This window comes from Anarrhichthys ocellatus, unplaced genomic scaffold (assembly GCF_004355925.1).
Source record: "Anarrhichthys ocellatus isolate YVR2014 unplaced genomic scaffold, GSC_Weel_1.0 scaffold16, whole genome shotgun sequence".
NCBI classification, from domain to species: domain Eukaryota; kingdom Metazoa; phylum Chordata; class Actinopteri; order Perciformes; family Anarhichadidae; genus Anarrhichthys; species Anarrhichthys ocellatus.
Window position 1 is genome coordinate 5,499,176 of NW_022280046.1, and position 14,449 is coordinate 5,513,624.

The following is a 14,449-nucleotide window of genomic DNA, read 5'->3' on the forward strand; positions in this document are numbered from 1 at the left end:
GCTGCCCTCTAGTGGTTAAATCGTGTAATGTTTATGATTCATTAAATTATTTAACACTGCTGCGCTCTAGTGGTTAAATCATGTTTATGATTCATTAAATGATTTAACAACTGACTGACGCATTACCGCCACCAGGTGGTGGGAAGCTATATTGTAACTGAGCATCTCATGGAGAACAGTAATATCTCTGGTGTCTTCAATTGATAACCTAAACTGAAAGTTTTTTAGTCTGGTGGAGACATTTAGTCTGTTACTGGGCCTTCGTCTCTTTGGCCACAAGGAGGCGCTACTGGCCTTTTAAATGAGCGAGTATACCACAACGAAAAGGACCAGACTGTACATCTTTTTACACGTTCGTCTCCAAAACATGTTTCCTGCTTGTATTTTACAGTAAATTCAGCACGGAGTGAAAATCAGTTTACAGACTTCAATAAGATGCATCACACTGCATATCCTATATGATTCGGGTTCTGTCAAACATAAGCAGCATTATTGTTGCATATATTGACATGTTATGTGATAGATTATGTCTCAGATCAGTGTCCTTGTATGTCTCTCCCATGTAATATTACAGATTAACACTGTCATTAAAAAAAATATTAGCCCCAATGAATATCAGAATTAATCAAAATAAAAGTGTATTTGTGTGTTTAATGAAAACATCTTCTTTCGACGTCACCTCTCGATTTTCAGAAACATCCTCAGCTGCTTTCTACCGACTTTGACGAGCAGACACAGGCACATACTGACGTATTTATTTCATGCATTTGATTATTTTCCTCCCGTGCGCTCTTTAGCCATGCTGTTTCTTAATTATGGCTCGGTGATAAATGTTTGATGAGGTACAGTAATCGCTTGTAGTGCCCAAGAATAGCCCTCTTAGTGCCGATTCAATGTGCACCAGGCCACTTCTCAGCTCATGTGTTTACTGCAGCCGGATTATCGACAGGTGGCATCACCGGTAAAATGCTGAATGAACAGTCGTCAGCCTCCACCGGGTACTGGATATCTCCTACTTATCACACCCGAACAAAAACACTGTGGGTGGTTTTAAAAGGTAAAATTATACAAAGACCACTAAAACCAATGAATTCAGAACATTATTGGGAAACCATATGTAGTAAAGTAAAATAAAACGAAGCACAAATAAGTCAATCTTCAGGACGCGACCTAAAGATACAATAGACTAATCAAGTTTTTACGGGATTTTAGCAATCATACTAATATTTAGTACATTTCTAATGTGCTAGATGAACTTGCAAGTCTCATCCGTTAGGATTGTAATTAAATCGTAACTGTAGCAGCACAAACAATATTGACGACAAATCTATATTCAATTACCCAATAAAAGATACATCCACTGATGGTATTAAATATAGTGCACAAAAAAGAGAGGGGCGGGTTGAACCTGAACGCAACACTTTTGATTGACAGGCCTTCCTTGCCCAGTCAACAATAGAAACGGGAGTGGTTTGCGTCAATGTGTGGCGTTCCACAGAAAGCGAGGGGCGTGTCTTAGAATCTAACGACCAATCAAGAAGCGGATGGGACTGCCGAAGCCGCCCGTGCTGCTGCGGATGGGCGGGGCCGCGTTCAGGGGCTGTGTGGAGTCAGAGGGTGAGAAAGCAGAGCGAGAGGAGAGAGGAAAAAAACAGACGGTAGGGATGAGTGTGAGGTGATCGGTGCTGCAGGTACAGTCAGAGCCGGAATCAGGTTTTACAGCCGCACCAGACCGCGGCATAGCGCCTCAGAGCCGGCCTCTCTCCTCTTCATCCCCTCCAAACAAACCTCCGCAATGTCTGGCGGAGGGGAGCTACGCGTCCTCCGCCAAGAGCCCGGGCAAGAGAGCCCGAGGATGCCGGCCTGGAAGCTAGAGATCTTGGAGAGGAGGAAGGCGAAGGGCGGCGGGTCTGGAGGAGCCGGTGCCGCGGAGACAAGCCCCACCGGCGCGGGCTCGCAGCGGCTTAACGGCGAGCAGACGGGAAATGTGAACGGCAGCAGTAGCAGCGGTAGCGGCGGACCCAAAAGAGACAGCGGACCGAGTTGCGGGTCCGGGCGAAGCTACACCATCACCACCGCCAGTCAACACTTCGCGAACAACAAAGAGCCGCGGCCGACGGACGCGGAGAGGACGACACCGAGGGAGGACGACAGACGTGAGAACCTGGTGCTGCAGGAAAGTCTGGGCCCGCTGGAGGAGAACCCCTTCATCAAGCTGGAGAAGGAGCGGAGGAGGCGACAGGACCGAGACAACGCCACTCGTCCGGTCCAGCACATCCTGGAGCTGTATGGCAGCGTACCCGGTATACGGACTATCCGCGCCGAGAACATTATCATAATTGAGTCGGACCCGGATTACTTTCCGGAAGCTGGAGGGATAAAAAGCGGATCGAAATGGCAGCAAAACGGCGTCAGTAGTTACAGCTCTCTGAACGACCTCCTGGACCGGAGAGGGAGTGCTGTTACTGAGATAAGAGCCAAGGAAGTGGTCATTTATGACACCACGATAAGCAAGAGCGAGGAGAACTTGAGCACCTTGGGCCGCCCTGATCATGAGGCCCCATCATATGAGACAGGTGAGGGTCAAGGCAGGGTTAGCCGGATGCTGCAGAAGTTTGACAGCAACTATGGGAAGCTGCAGAAGAAGTCCCGCAGCACGGAGAACCTGCTGGACCTGGACTGTAGTGCCAGCAGCAGGCCACGACTCTGGGCCAAGCCACAGCCAGATCTGGTGCCAAAGGCCAGACCAGGCCCATCTGTCAGAAGCCCGGGCAGCAGCCAGCCATCGTCGCCTGTCTTCCCGAGTCCTTCGTCTTCCAAACCAAAGCCACAGCCTGCTGTCTCCGAGCTTGGCAGCCCCCCTCAGCCCGTGTCTTCCTACCGTCAGTGGTTTGAGGAGAGTGAAGGCCAAGGTACGGCTGTCAGCCCCGGGGATGAGCCAGACAGGGGGCAAACCAAGCTCTTCAGAGAGAGAGACTGGGAGGGCTCTGTGGGGCCACCCACACCCAAGGTGCCATGCTCCCCAGAGACCCGCGGAGTACGTGCCGAGTCCCCCACCAGTCCCATGTCGTTCAAGGTGTCCCGCTCCTCATCTGACTTTGAGATCCGTCCCTCTATAAAGCCAGACCTCACCCGAATACCTGACGGGGACACACAGGCACGGGCCCTCGCGAACCTGCGCCTGCAGTCCCGTAACTCCTTCACAGTGATTCCCAAATGCCGTCCTGCTGCCTCATCTGCAACAGGCAGCCCAGTACCGTCCAGCCCCGTCAAGTCGTCCCCTTCCCACAGAGTGGCAGAGGTGCCCACGCCAGGAGTGCCAACCACCCACACCCCCATGCCCACCTTGACGCCCTCGAAGAGGAATGAGGAGAAACTGTTAGAGGAGAAGGAGGTCAAGAGGTCGGTGAGGGTATCAAAGCCTGAACCATCTCCTGTTGCCACAAGTCCTGCGCCTCCTCTGACCTCAGAACCTCGGTCTCCATCTCCCTCTCTTACCCCAGCTCCCTACTCTCCACCTGACCTGTCTTCACCCCCCTCTTCTCCGGCTGTCCCGTCTTCACCCTCCTTCTCTCCGGTCCCCTCGGACTCTCCAGCCCTGTCCCCCGTCCCCTCTGCCCCGTCCCCGGCTCCAGAACAACCCCCCGTGGATCAGCTGCCGGTAACAAACATAGACGACATTGAAGTGGAGCCCCAGCAGCGCGCCCCTGCTCCCAGCCCCATGCAGAGGAGAAAGAACACCTTCACCGTGGTCCCTAAACGTCGGGTGGAGCCCGAGGGCCAGTCGAGCTCATCTGAGCCCCAGCAGCAGGAAGCCTCCAGTGAGGCCCCACCGGGGTCCACGCCCCCACAGGCCCCCTACGCTCAGCTGGGCTCCCTGCTGAAGAAACGCTACCCCGCTGCGGAGGAGATTGAGGTCGTCGGCGGGTACCTGTCCCTGGAGAAGTCCTGCCTCACCAAGACGGGCTCCATGGGCAAGAAGGTGAGAGCAAAACACTGAACCAATCAGTGGCTTTTTAAAAATGTTTCACACTCCGAGCATGAGGGGGGACACACGCAGAGTGCTGCTGAAAAGATTAGTTGATTGAGTGATTAGTCAAATCACTTTGCTTATCAGCTGATGGAAGTCACTTATCAAGCAAAAAGGCCTAGCAGACAAAAACAAGTCATGTGAAGACATCACTTTTGTAATATTTTCATTTAAAAGACTGTTAATCAAAAACACAGAAGACGAATTCACCAGTGGTGATGATAACCGTTATTTGCGGCCCCCCCCCCTAATAGCTCCATCATTGTTCCTCAATGAAAATAAACGCTGCAGCTCGCAGCAGGAATATTATTGTATCCTCGCAATCGGACGCACAACGTGTGCCAAATCTTCCCGGGTAGATCATGAAAGTTTTCTCTGATCTAAATTTAGTAGTCAAGCGTCACACAGGGAAAAAGCTCAGTTTGTGTTATCTCCGTTTGGTGTCTTTTTTTATCTCAGTGCATGTGCTTCTTTTTATTGTTCTTGATCCAAGCCAGTGCACTCCGCTCACCTGTGCTGTTTTGTTTTTCAAGCATCATTTCCACCTCATGTTTAAATCCCTCCCAGTTGTTTTCGTGAGTGTGTCTGCCACTCTGAATCTCCACGTCCCATCACTTGACCTGCTCTCAGGGCCCTGACGCCTAAATGGATTAAAAAGCGTGTGTTTACACAGCCACTCAGAGCGACACACGGCGCTCTTTCTCCTGGGCCTCGCCGCCCCACAAGGCATGTTATTTGTCACAGAGCGCATTATTGGGTTAGGTGGCCCTCCAAGCCTATTGACTGCACCTTCTCATCAAGGGTGTATTCAGTCCTCAGGATTCGCGGCGGTCTCTGACCTGTCCCAGTCTCTGAGGGACACACTTATTGGTTCTTTTTTAACGGTTGAATTCATCTGTGTTTTTGCTTGAAGCTGAGCTATTCCCAGGCCTGCCTCTCAATCATAATTAAATGATAACAGAGTTTGTGTTTTTTGGGCGATCATAATCAGATTGCCTGGCGAAGGTTCTTGCTGCAAATTGCTCCCGTTTCATGTGTATTAGGGATTAATTAGATATCAGAGTATTTCTAATTAATTAAAGGAGTTGCTGCAGGCTGCTTTCAGATTCTGCTGCGGATCGGCTCGAGGGACGAACATTATTTTCAGCGTGGCGGTCGCTGTGTTGCTCCAAAGATCTCGTCCCGTCTGCGTCTTGAATCTTGACCTCTAAGGTAACACATTATTAGGATCATTGCGGTGGTTCAGGCACTGGGGGTGTGGAGCCACAGCATCCTAGGTTTAAGTCCCGCCTAATACAGGCGCATGTCAGCCCTCACCCTTCCTCTCAGCCTACTGTACTCTGTCCTCGGAAGAGGAAACGTTTAATGCATTCAGTTACATCACAGCCCTTCCCTTTGTGCTTTACAAAGCAACACACCACCTCTGATGCAGAATGTTTGGAGCCTTTTGGCAGCCCTTCAATCTAGGCCGGTGTCTCAGCCATGTTGGCCCCGCGGTCTTGTTTCCTTCACCTGTTCTGCTGTAATCCTCTGCTCTCCTCGTAAATCTAACTACTAAAGCCTGTTTTATATTTCTCAAAGTAAGGTATCAGTAAAGCTTTGGTATCGGGACTGAAACTCTCATCAGCTGTCATATTGGCATATTGTATGGAAACTTTTCAAACGATGCCCGGCCTCAGCAGTCAGTAGACACTCAAACCCAGAACGCCATAGTTTTTATTGCTGCACCATTACTTTAAATGCGAATTTATAGATGAGTTCCTCCACAGTTTCTTTGTAATTCTGCATTTTTGGCATCAATAGAAGCTCTGGGACCGTAGCTAGAATTAAAAACACAGTCCTGATGCATGTGTTTTCATTGCGTGCACATGACATGCATGCAGACTATACCAGTGACCATGAGACATGAGCTCATCCGGTCTTTTGTCCTTGTCGCTCACAGAGCCAAACACTTTCTCCTTTTGTTGTCCGTCCACTCTTCTCGGTCAGATTTTGTCTTTCTTTCTTCCTTCTTTTCTTTTCTGGGCAGGGCTGCGCAGCCAATTACAAAAGCATCGAGGCTCGGCCCGGCCTGTATAATTTCTGCGGAATTTTTGTCCAGCGCCGCTTCTGTGTGAGAGCAGCCTCCGAGAATGTCCTCGGCTCAGCGCTCCGGTCTGGGATCAGGTTCTTTTTTCCAGCAAACCCAAAACCTTTTATTTATTTTTTATTTTTTACGAGCAACTTGGCTAAAAAAGAATGTTCCATTATGCACATCAGTACTTAAGAATCAAACCAGATCATCAACTCTTCCTCTAGATTTTCCAAAAACATTTCACCCCCATCCATCGCACCCTTTTGCTGCATGTGGGTGCTGAACGCTGGACCACATCCAGCACAGTCTCATATACTCGCGTCTCTATCGCTCCACAAGCACCACTCTGCTTTGTGTTGTTCCCCCCTCTACCCATAGTGCACTGCTTTATTCCTGTGCGCTGGTGGTTAATAAGGTTTGTCCCCCTGGCTTCCAGCTTCCTGTGATCTCCTCCTCTCTATTGGGGAAGGAATTGTGGAAGCGCTATGTAGGTCAAGTGCAGCTTCTTGTACCGCAACACTCCCCCATTTGCATAAAATCGACTCTGGCTTTCTGGTGAAATACGCAGACCAGGATTGACTCGCTTTTCTCCCGCAGTTTGATTGGAGTGACTGTCCTGACTGGAGCAGTATTCTTTTTTTAATTTCCTTGCGGTGGAAGACACCACTCCATCAAGGAGAGATTGAGCTGGCAACAAGACACGGGAGGGGGTGGAGTGGTTTGTTTTTGAAGTCTCTGCTCCCTCTGACCGGTTATTATGGGAAAAGGGAGGCGGACCCATGTGTTTGTCAGCACATCAACCAGAGAGAGAGAGAGAAAGAGAGAGACAGAGAGGGGAAGGGATTTTAGGAGCTCACCCGCCTTTTTTCCAGTGTTCGTAGTTTCTGTGTGTTCACACAGACGAACCACTCGGATGACTAATTGTTTAAACTTAGGGCTGGGCGATATGGTCAAAATCTTCTATCACAATATAGGTCATTTCATATATCGATAACAATATATATCACAATAGTTCTTCTGGGGTTAAACAGTCTATATGAAATAAACACATGGTAAAGCCATTTAATACGTGACAAATGAGAAGCACGGAGTATTTTCTCATTTTATTATTAAGAGCTTCAGTGCAAAATAAACAAAACGGTTTCAACTGACTATGTTAACATACATGCACACAATCAGATTTAGACAGTAGTTTGATTTAACTGAGTTTGATCAGATTTTGTGAGGACTTTGAGTTAGTATGTGCTCGTTATTATCAATTTAGACGACGTGATTGCATGTCAGGATATCTCAATGGATGATTCCATCACGGTACGATTCCACTGAATGCTAATGGTTAGGTTTGGTGAAGAGGATTGTGTGTCAATCTGTTGTTTTCTCACAGTCAAATGCTATTAAAGGATTCCATTAAGGCCGCCCCATCTATCGAATGTGTAGCCTGCTTGAAGCCATGCGATAGGGCTGTGGGAGTGCGTGGTAGGGATCCACTGTCCTAAGTGCTGAGTAAACGTTGTTTATGATCATAAAATATCCTTTGGTAATGCATATGCGCTTCAGCAGGTGGGTGCAGGCATGTTCCCTGATACATCAGAAAGTGAGTCCAGTTGCACTTTTCCCTTTTTTGGCTTTTGAGCCCTTTATGACATCAGAGAAGATGTATTGAATGCAATTAAGACAGTCACCGGAGTTCAATTATTGTGGCACTGATGATGCACAATGACAGTCACCCAAGCGCTCCAATCACTGAGTTACCTGACAATTCATGTGACTTCACGTTTACTCCTGTTGGTTTGTCAGGTGTGAAAGCAACAATAGCACGATTACTCTGCTTAGTTTCGCTCAAATCCCGGATGCCAGACAACACTGAATCTCAAAGGATTGTCCAAATGCATTTATTAGTTTCTGACTCAGGGAAAGTGGGGAAAACAGTAAAATCTCTGGATCTCTTTAACCAAATCACTCACATTTAGGCTATTCTGTGTGGTCTTCTTTAACTATAATGTAACATTTGTAAATTTCTGTTCTCTGTTGACAGTTGCCTTTTTTAAGACACGTAACAGCTTCAAAATTCACGAGAGGAGGATTTACTGGCGTATTTCCGTATCGTAGAACAAAAAAGTCAAAATCTCGAAAGTGCAAAAAAAATGCTGACCCATTTCCGAGTTTACCGACTCATTCCTGCAGCGCTCTGTAGCTATAGTACTAAGTACATATTGACAGTATGTATTGATGCCATGACGCAACAATGAAGTTACAAGGTAGTGTGAACAGCTGCTTTATGAGAAAGTTACACTCGTCATATCAAAGTCCTGCTTTTGCAGCATTGAGTACATTCCTCTGCTGTGCATGCATGTGAAGGACATAATCTTCATCTGTTTTTCATTGTGGTTAAATGGCATACATGCATGCTAAAAATACCCAAAGCTAAATGCTTAAAAGCTCCCTGTAACACAGGAAGGCCAATGAAAGGGCAAACTCCTACATTTACATTGTGCGCCAGGGCTACAGGTGTGAAAGTCCATTGTGTTTAATTATTTACCACCCAGTAGACATTCCCTATCTCTCCTCCCTTATACTTCCTGAAAACCTACCGCCACACCCACTAGCTTTAAAAAGAAGAAATCATTTCAAAATAAAAGCCTGCTGACCCTGCTCATGCATGTTTTGTTTTTTTTTCTTTATTGAGGCTGCGCTCTAGCGACAGGAGAAGTCCTTCAGATTAGGAGTGTGTTGAAGTTAAAATTCACTGTTTAGAAACCAAGAGAAAAGCCTTGGGACAGTGCATTTTTAAAGAGTAACTGTGTCCGTAACTTAACACTAAATACCTAATTTACTCATCCAGTGTTAGCATTCCTTTTGCAGTTGTGTTTCTGGCTTTCTGATGAATGTAAGTCAATGTTTCAACGTCCTTTTTAACTTTGTTTTGGTTTCCAGCAGCTCCAGAGAAAAGTACGTGTCTCTCCACTATGTTCATCAGCTAACCTTGTCTGTCTGACATCTGGTGCTGGCTATGTCATTTAGAGTGGATTTATCAGAGCTGTTGCGACTGAAAATAAAGTTGGCGAGAGACTAAGAGACTGATTCCTGATACTGAGAGCTGATTACATTATATTCATTAAGCTGATGCTTTTATCCAAAGCGACTTACAATAAGTGAATTCAACCAAAACTGCAACAATCATGCAAGTCCATCAGTTCGTACAGCTGTGACTTAGTAGAGTGGTTGCTGGTCCCTCCTCGTAGTGCGGGAGCAGCGATTGGCAGTAGCAAAGAGTAGTGGACAGGCTGGGGTGTAGGATGGACCTGAGCCGTTCACAGCATGATAAACAAGGACCAGTGTCTTGAACTGGATTCAAGCAGCCACCAGTGCAAAGTGTGGAGGAGCAGTGTGGTGTGTAGGGTGATCATTCTCTTCTACAAGCAACCCCTTTCACATTACAGACAGTTAATTGATCCGTAGGTAATGAATATACATCAATTAGGGCAGCTTTAAATTCAGTTTTTTAAGTCTTAAACTGTTGCAGTTTCTCCACGTGTACCGTTCTTCTTATAAGAAACTGAACTGCGTTAACAGGCGGAGGATCTTCTGATGATGGTTTGAAGGTAAAGATGCTTTCATTTTTATTTGGAGAGAGGCACTAGTTCTCTTTTTATGACTAATGTCACTGGTGGTGCAAATATGGTTTCCGTTTGACAAGCTCGTTTCTTCCGAGGGCGCTGTGGCTGCAGGATGTGGACACACACACACACAGAGTCACACACATAGAGACACACACACACACACACACATAGAGACTCACAGATGCTCCACCGTGCCTAATTTCTGGCCCGTACCTATACACACTTGCAGGTTTCCCACACAGGCCTCAGGCCCATGCGAGCCGGCAAAGTCAGTGTAATTAGAATTCAGCCAGCAAAGCCCCACTATCGCAGTCATGTTTAATTCAGTGTGTTTGTCCACGTGTGTGTGTGTCTGTTAGAGTGCATGAGTAAGAAGATGAAGAGACTAAAAGCGGAGGACGTTAACAGAAGGGGCTTTTTGAAAGTTTATAAAAAGAAGCAGAGTGGGCGAGTGACAGAGGCAGGTAGAAAACACCGACTTTTCATAGCTGTAGCGCTTCTTTCTCCACCATCGGCTGTGACATGCACCTTCACTGGATCAATTAGTTTGGCTGTCTTGATAGCTGAAAGGTAAACATCTTTGGTAAAGCCTTGATGACTGAAGAGTACATCCAGTTCTCCTGTTCTCGATCTCAAATGCAAAGCTCTGCCTGAAATCTTGGACCGTATGTGGTGCTTTTTGTGCGTAATGTAAATGTTATTCAAATCCACGGAGGCTGTGTGATATCTACAGGACCTGACTGTTTTCATGGTGAACAGGTCCTCGTGCCAGGCCTGAGATGTGCGGCGTGTTGGTGTGAATCATTGATGTTCCTTAATGATTTGTTGTCCTGTTTACATGATCAAAAGCTGTCTGTCGTCTCTCTATCTCTCTCTCTCTCTCTCTCTGACCGTCTGCCTCTACTTCCACTCTCCCGTTTCCCTTTGTCACATATCCATGGCGCCTGTCGCCGGGGTAACACGAGTCGCGGCCATTCTATCCTATCATTAGGATTCCAGGATAAGGACATACACTCTGCTTCTCACACACACACACACACACACACACGTGCGCGCCGTTACATCAGTGCTGATGTCGTAGATTTTGTAATTGGTAGATATACGCAGTTGCCACGAGGAGCGTTTTGAGTGGACGCAGAGCAGCGTCACAGTGAAACCTCCTCTAATTAATATATATATATATATATATATATATGCTTCTTTCTTTTTACCCATAACAACAAAACTACTCTACAGCCATGTGGCTCTTCCAACCAGTGCTAACTAAGCTCAATGTTAATGCTAGCATGCCAACATGCTTGCTGATATTTATCAGGTAATGTTCACCATCTGCTAATTCGTACTAAACAAAAAATATACCCGGCCAAAGAAATGGATCCGCCTTATCGACTTTGCCATCTTGAGCTGTTAGCAAGGCCATGATGGTACAGTTTACACTATTTATACCAAACTCTTAGAAAATATGTTGTTTACGTCATTCAAAGGAAGCGGAGAAGTAGTTTGCATACAGAACATTGCAAAAGCGCCCCCAAAAAATCTTTATTGTCGCAACATTTGGACTTCCTGCTGCTTTTGTCCTGGATGTGCACATTACCCTGCACCTTATTTGGTGTGTGACATCTTTACCATGTGCTGCCGTGAAACCGTGTCGATCATTGATGACTCATCTCTGACCCAAAGTTCCCGAAAAAGAAAGCCTTATCACCGCCTGAAATCCAATTGACTGGAGTTCACCACCAGTTCATCTAAGGAGCAATGGTAGACACACCCATTGGCTCCTCTTCACTTCCTGAAGGTTACAAAGTGTTGTGAGTGATAGACAAACCATTATATTAACAATGAGGTTCTGATCCAACATAGATCATATAGACCCCAGAGAATATCCTTGATCCTGATCCAGCGTGGGATCCCATCCTGTCCTTTGTCCTGACACTTTCATTCCACAGCCCAGAAGTTATCTTTTCTGTATTTAACGCCCTTAAGGCTCCCACAATGACAGTGTGTGGACGGCTGATGGGTTTCGATCTCCACCCTGCTGGTATCACGTTACATATGCAACGTGTGCAGACATGGCATTCTTAACAGCACAACGTTCTTAGATGGGACACAATATTGTTTGGACGGCTCCACAGGTCTGTTTGGGGTCTCGCTGACACAAACAAGGTTTTTGGGAAATGTGTCTCCTCTCCCATCCATTTCTTGTCAGTCTGATAATCCAGCCCTGGTAGCACAGGGAGACCTAAAACTCCCCACAAAGGGCATACTATTACAGCAGTGACTTGAGACATGGCAGAGTAAACACAGATTTTTCACATTTTGCGCCGCTTGCTGCCACCAGCCACCTACACTCGAGAACGAGCTCCCACAGTCGACGATCAGTGTGGCGATCGTCGACGGTTGTAGCACTTGGAGCACGTCCACGTAAACACTGAGCCGATTTAACCTAATGCACGATGGGGAGTCTGACGGCACCTACACAAGAGCGTGTACGTTTGTGACCTGAATCCACTGCCTGGATCACGGCTATAGGGTGGGTTTTTTTCCAGTAGGTGTGCACTGACCTTTCACTGACATGTTTTGGGTCACCGACAACCTGAAGGTCTGATATTTGGGTTGGAGCGGGACAATGCAGGATTCAATCTCTGCATAAGTTATTTTGTTTGCCGTTTCTGTTGTTAGTTTATTGAAGGCAATCTGCTGCCAGGGTGTGTCTCATTGGCAGCTGTTGGTGCCTTTTCAGTAAATTGCTCATAATTACTGTAAAGAATGTGCTTGAAAGTGTGAGCGCTGGGTTACACCAACAGTTGCTAATGATTTCAAACCAATCAGGGCTCCGTTTCGGCCTGGAAGGGCTTCGTTCCTATTACATACAGCAGGAGAGGCTTGTGTTCTTGTAGTGTCGGGGCACAGAGGAGTAATCATGACCGTTAATGGCACATTATACGGTGCTGTAAGTTGCTGTTGCAGCATCACACAAGTAAAGCCTAGTTGTGGTGATGTGTTGTTGTGTTCTGACCTGTGTGGTGAACTTATTTTTTTCCTACGCCACCACCTCTCTCCTCTCGGTCCATGTTTGTCTGGATGAAAATAGTTTGGGTTTCAGGTTGATTTTGTTATTCAAATATCTCTGACGATCGTTCTCTTACTGTTCTGCCACCATAGACCAGAAGAGAGAAGAGAGCCGTCAGTTATAGCTATGTATTCTGAGCATTTAGCTCAACAACCCAGCGGCAGGAAGTGCAGCGAGTTCTTGGTGGTTTGTTTTGCTTGTTTGTTTTTTTGCCCTTTCAGCTTACCTACAGGCAGCTTAACCTTATTGGTGAAGGTCGTTGGGGATGAATGGTATACCTGCAGACATTACTCAGGGCTGACAAAGCGTGTGTGATTTCTTTTTTTTTTTTTTTTTTTTTTTTTACACTACTATGCTTTTCAGGTTAATTAAATCATTTGAATCTTTTATTTCTTATTAACCGTTAATATTGTCGAAGAAATACTCCTTGTAAAGACTGTTACTATTAAAACTAGGTATGAATATCTCAAGACCTGGACTTATTGTTTTGTTTTGGATGACTTGGAGCGATTTAATGGATGAAGATAGTTATTCACTGTGTTGGTTTGTCAGTAGTAACATGTAGCCTAGTCAACGGATCACTCCTGCATCTCTTTCTTCATACCAACAACCACAACTGACCAAAAGTCTTTGACTTTATTATATAACCCTTTTGAAGTCCTGTGTGATTGAATGTCATTCATCTGTAATGTCACAACTGTTAGCGGCAGTGTTTTCTATCTACTTGCCTGAAATACTTCTGCAAGGCATCTCTGACGAAGCTGCTCGAGCTATGCTAAGCTAGGCTAAACACGTCTCGTGTCTCTCTGAACACGCAGAGGTGAAACTGATACTGACAAAGCAAACAGTCACGTGCAACCCAACGAGTCTGAATATTCTTTTACTCTTGTTTTACTGGCGCGGCTGTAAGAAGTTGTTTGGTGGAAGAGTTTCTATTCATGTCTTAAATGTAGGTCACGATAAAAACATTTGTTTGTAAAAAGGAGGAGAATATGTTCTCCATCTGATCATTAATGCTGCAGCCACCACTTTGTCTCTCCAAAACAAGGCCCTCTGGTTCACACTAGTTATCCCAATTTACCAGCACAGTGGAGAGGTGCGCCGCATGCTTTGTTTGAGTCCTTGTCGGCTTTATTATCCCTCTGTTGTGCAACTGCAGTTAAACTCCTCAGCCGGTTCATTGTGGTGCCGTTCTAATATTATCTACCAGGCTGGAGATTAGCTCTAATCACCTGGCCGGTCTCCTCCGAACAGGTACACAACATTAGTCCTTTTTAAAGGACTTTAACGTGCAGCGTTAGGCACCCGTCATGTGGCAGAAATGTTTTGAAATACTCGGGTTGTTGCATTCACCAGATGCATTCAATGAGCAGGTGCACAACCAATACCGACACGGCCGTCCACAACCACGCCCGGTGCCACCTGGCTCCACTGAGATAGATGTGGAAACGCTTTTTGATGAGATGCACGCCCAGTGAGACGCACATCGAGTAAACATAGACGCTCACATGCTGCTGCTGCTACACCCTCCGTTGTTAGCTTGCACTATTGTGTCGCAGCTCCACTGCAACCAAGCGGCTTTGGAGGCCAACCCCATCAGCACTGCCGGTGTGTGTGTGTGTGTGTGTGTGTGTGTGTGTGTGTGTGTGTGTGTG

At 46.5% G+C, this 14,449-nt stretch overlaps 1 protein-coding gene across 1 annotated transcript in view; it reads left to right on the top strand.

The window, feature by feature from the left end:
- Positions 1–1,630: 1,630 nt before the first annotated feature.
- The window catches only part of tprn (taperin), a 23,280-nt gene continuing 10,461 nt past the window's right edge, over positions 1,631–14,449 (top strand). Inside the window, exon 1 of the mRNA XM_031855622.1 lies at positions 1,631–3,982. Coding sequence (XP_031711482.1) covers positions 1,796–3,982 — 2,187 coding nt within the window. The 5' untranslated portion in view covers positions 1,631–1,795. The remainder of the gene's footprint in view (positions 3,983–14,449) is intronic.